The sequence below is a fragment of the Pteropus vampyrus genome, unplaced genomic scaffold (assembly GCF_000151845.1).
Source record: "Pteropus vampyrus isolate Shadow unplaced genomic scaffold, Pvam_2.0 Scaffold510, whole genome shotgun sequence".
In the NCBI taxonomy this organism is placed as follows: domain Eukaryota; kingdom Metazoa; phylum Chordata; class Mammalia; order Chiroptera; family Pteropodidae; genus Pteropus; species Pteropus vampyrus.
The window spans coordinates 386685-390424 of NW_011889291.1; the positions used below are offsets into that span (position 1 = coordinate 386685).

Consider the following 3740-nt stretch of genomic DNA (forward strand, 5'->3'; position numbering starts at 1 on the left):
AGGGTCTAGGAATCTGCAGGGCCTTCACCATTGTCGCTGGAACACTGGCCCTGTAATCGCCCTGGAGGGGCCACATGCCGGCCTGGGGTTTGAAACTAGACATTTGGGACCAGAAAACTGTGGTGGGAGGCCGATCTGCACTTTGTAGGGTATTTATCAGCACCCGAGGCTACTCAGCGCCAGCAGCACCCTCCCACCCAACCGAGACGACAAAAAAAGTCTCCAGACGTTGCCACATGTCCTCTGCAGGGCAGGACTGCTGTCCCCACTGCCCCGTCCCACTCAGGGCGTGTCCAGCTGCCCCTGGAGGGGCCTCCAGAGCCACACGTACTGTGCTGTCAGGACCCACAATGCTAGCACCCCGTTTTCATAACAGAAACGGAGGCCCCACTCACAAAGCACACCCGCTGCACAGTCGCCTGCCTCCCTCTCCACTCACCTTGTCACTTATTGTTCATTCCTGCCCTTGGAGACACAGGCTCTTAATTTTCCCTCTTTTCTCAGGACTGAGGCGTGGGGAGCCTGGGGGCCCTGCCCGTGCCCACCTGCCCGTGCGGGTCCTACCTTGGCACATGGTCCCGTCCTCCCGTAAGGCATAGCCAGCCGGGCAGGTACACACGTAGGAGCCTTTGGTGTTGCGGCAACGGAAGGCACAGAGCAGGGGGTTCAGGGAGCACTCATCGATGTCTGGGGGGGCCAGTGGAGGTGCCGGCTGGGGAGGGTCTGCCTGCAGGACCCCCGCTTCCTCCCACAGACCAGCTCCCCACTCCCATGTCACACAGCCCAGGTCCTGGGCAGGCAGGGTCATACCCTCACAGGTCATCATGGGGCCGGGCTCGAAGCCATCCGCACAGGCACATTCGAAGCCTCCAATGACGTTGGTGCACGTACCTTCCCCGCAGGGCAGCCCCACGGAGCACTCGTCTGCGTCTGGGGGGTGGTCAGTGCCTTCAGAGAGCCCCCCATCCTTGATATTATCTTGTGTGCCTCCCCACTGACCGCCACAAACTGGATCGGGCCAGGTCTGCTGTGGCTCTAGGCTAGATGCAGGACAGCATGCCGTATGTGTTCAATGAATGAATGAACAAAGGAATGAATGAGTGACCAAATAAGTGAATAAATGGATGAGTAAATAACGGAGAGAAGGAAGAGTGGGCGGGGAGAGTGACAGTGGCTAAGGGGCAGGGTCCTGCCCTGGGTAGTGTCTGCCCTGCTCCTCTGCTCCTTCTTTTCCTGGGAGGCGGGCCGGTCACTCACCCACACAGCTGACGCCTGTGAAGTCCAAGCTATAGCCAAAGGGACACTCGCAGCGAAAGGAGCCATCGGTGTTGACACAATGGCCATTGGCACAGACACCAGGATTCTCTGCACACTCGTTCACGTCTGTGAGCAGCAAGGGTTGAAGACACGGTGCCTGTCATGTCCTGGCCACACTGAGGGTCTCTTCCTTCCCTCCAGGCTGGAGGGGTTTAGGGCCACCCGTGGGGCCAGTGAAGAAGCTTGAGACCTGGGAACCCAGGCGGAGCCCAGACGAAGCTGGGTGGAAAGGAGGCGGGCGCGGCAGCCCGGAGGGGCTCTTCGGTGGGGGCGAGGGACTCACCTTCCCGAGTCTCGTCTGGGCCTGGGACTGCTCCGTGACCAAAGGGGCAGAGCTCCTGGAAAGCGGCTGGACAGTGAGAGGACAAGGGGGTGAGGGTCAGGGGCCAGGTGCAGCACTCAGGACCCCCCAAGCGGGTGTAGGGAAGGCTGAAGGAAGAATGGAGAGAAAAGAGAGGAGCCGGGGGTAGAGGGTGGCCGGGGGGCGGGGCAGGCAGGCAGAATCGGAGGGGAGGGACTGGACAGGGCCAGTGCTCACCACTGCCCTCCTGAGGACACAGCTCACAGGGGTCGTTCCAGCCCTCGCCAGGCCTCTGGCTGCAACAGCACCGGGTCTTGGTGGTGTTGAAAGCTTTGGGCATCGAGCACCTTCCGGCCTCGAAACGGGTGAAGCAGAAACTCTGCCGTGTGTCTGTGGGGTGATTGCCCAGAGAGTTGCTGGAAGGGCCATTAGCAGTGCTCGCCCACCCCGTACCTCTTCCACCCCGGTTCCTGCAAATGGGTGGGCCTGCCTCTACTAGCAGCCAATCAGAACACTCCGGGCCTCAGGCCATGGTGGTTGGTTTGGGGGTGGACATGTGACCCACAGTGGCCCATTGAGAGTCAGCCTTGAGGCATTCGTTGGACCCCTGGGAATTCCTTCCAGCAACACCCCTTTCACTGCTGTGGGGGTGCTCCAGGGACAGGGAGAGTGGTCAAACTCAGCTATATTATTCTTGGATTAGAAGCTCCTTCTTGGAGAGGCAAAGTGACTAATCCCAGAGAGCAAGAGGACCTCAGACTTCAGCTCCCCCATCCTCATTGCTGACCCCTGGTCCTCAACCCCAGATTCCTACCAGCTTGAGAAATCCTCTTTGTTGGGGATCGGCCCAAACCTGTCCCCACAATAACGAATATTGATTCAATTGTCCTGCCCTCCCCCTCGTTCCTAGAAGAAGAGGCTGGCTCAGATTGAATGAGGCTAGCGCACACCAGACAAGGCTAGCCCAGCTGAGATGAAGCCAGCTCAGGCAGGGCCACTGCAGCCCTTACAGGGCAGCCCAAGCCCAAGGGACCAGGCTAGCCCAGACTGGACCAAGTTAGCCCTCCATGGACCTGTCTGGCCAAGAGGTCGGTTGGACTAGGACAACCCTACGGCCCCTCCGTGAGGCAGAGCTCCAGGAGATCCACACGAGAAGCTGCAGCCCCCTTTCCTGGTTGATCTGACTCTCCCCTGCCCCATCCCCCACCTCTTTTCAGAGCCCTGTGTGCTCTGTGGCCCCAGACTCACCAAAGCAACGGTGCCCATTATCAGAGAGGACAAAGCCAGGCGGGCAGAGGCACTGGAAACTCCCGGGGCTGTTGGTACAGGTACCAAAGAGGCAGAGGTTGGGCTCCTCCGAGCACTCGTCGATGTCTGGAGGGCCAGGGACATAGCTGAGTGGGGTGTGAGCAGGACAGGACCCTGGCTGGGGTGGGACAGCCTTGGCTGTTCGGGAGGGACTGACCCGGAGCAGGAGCCCCCAGGGCTCAGTATGAGCCAGAGCACTAGGGGGCAGTATGAAGGGAATTTTCTACAAGGTATATTCAGGGTAGGGATTATGGTCAGGAAAAGCCCATCTTTAGAGATAAAATTTGTATAAAGATAACCAAGATTAGATAAAATTTAGCCTACATTTGATGGAGTTAGTTCACATTACATTAAGCTAGCCTAGATGGGCTAGACCAGAGATGATGGCCCGGCCAGACTGGTCCGGGTTAGCCCACGCTGTACAAGGTTAACCCATCTGCTCAAACCAAACTGATCTAGGTTAGCCCAGGTCATACAAGGCTAGCCCAGATAGATTAGATTGGAGGAGGCCAGGCTAGACTGGTCCAGGTTAGCCCGCGCTATATAAAGCTAGCCCAGGTGGAGACTGGACCAGAGATGGTCAGGCAGGAGAGAGGGAGACAGGAGAGGAAAGGAGCCGTCAGCCCAGAGCACTTCTAATAGTGTGTGGCGGTGCGCTGGGCACTGTGCTAAGTGTATCTCCACCCTCAACACGACTCTAGCTGGTGTTCCATGTTACAGATGGGGAACAGAGTCCCAGAGATGCCTCTCTGAATCCAGAGCTGGGAGGTAGGGCCGGACACTCACCTATACAGTGGTCATTCTGCACCTGGAA

At 58.5% G+C, this 3740-nt stretch overlaps 1 protein-coding gene across 1 annotated transcript in view; it reads right to left on the reverse strand.

Moving 5' to 3' along the window:
* Positions 1 to 3740, reverse strand: part of FBN3 (fibrillin 3) — a 57930-nt gene that overhangs the window by 15266 nt on the left and 38924 nt on the right. Inside the window, exons 47-52 of the mRNA XM_011383318.1 lie at positions 2867 to 2992; positions 1856 to 2008; positions 1601 to 1666; positions 1258 to 1383; positions 811 to 930; positions 565 to 687 (exon numbers count right to left, since the gene is read on the reverse strand). Coding sequence (XP_011381620.1) covers positions 565 to 687; positions 811 to 930; positions 1258 to 1383; positions 1601 to 1666; positions 1856 to 2008; positions 2867 to 2992 — 714 coding nt within the window. The remainder of the gene's footprint in view (positions 1 to 564; positions 688 to 810; positions 931 to 1257; positions 1384 to 1600; positions 1667 to 1855; positions 2009 to 2866; positions 2993 to 3740) is intronic.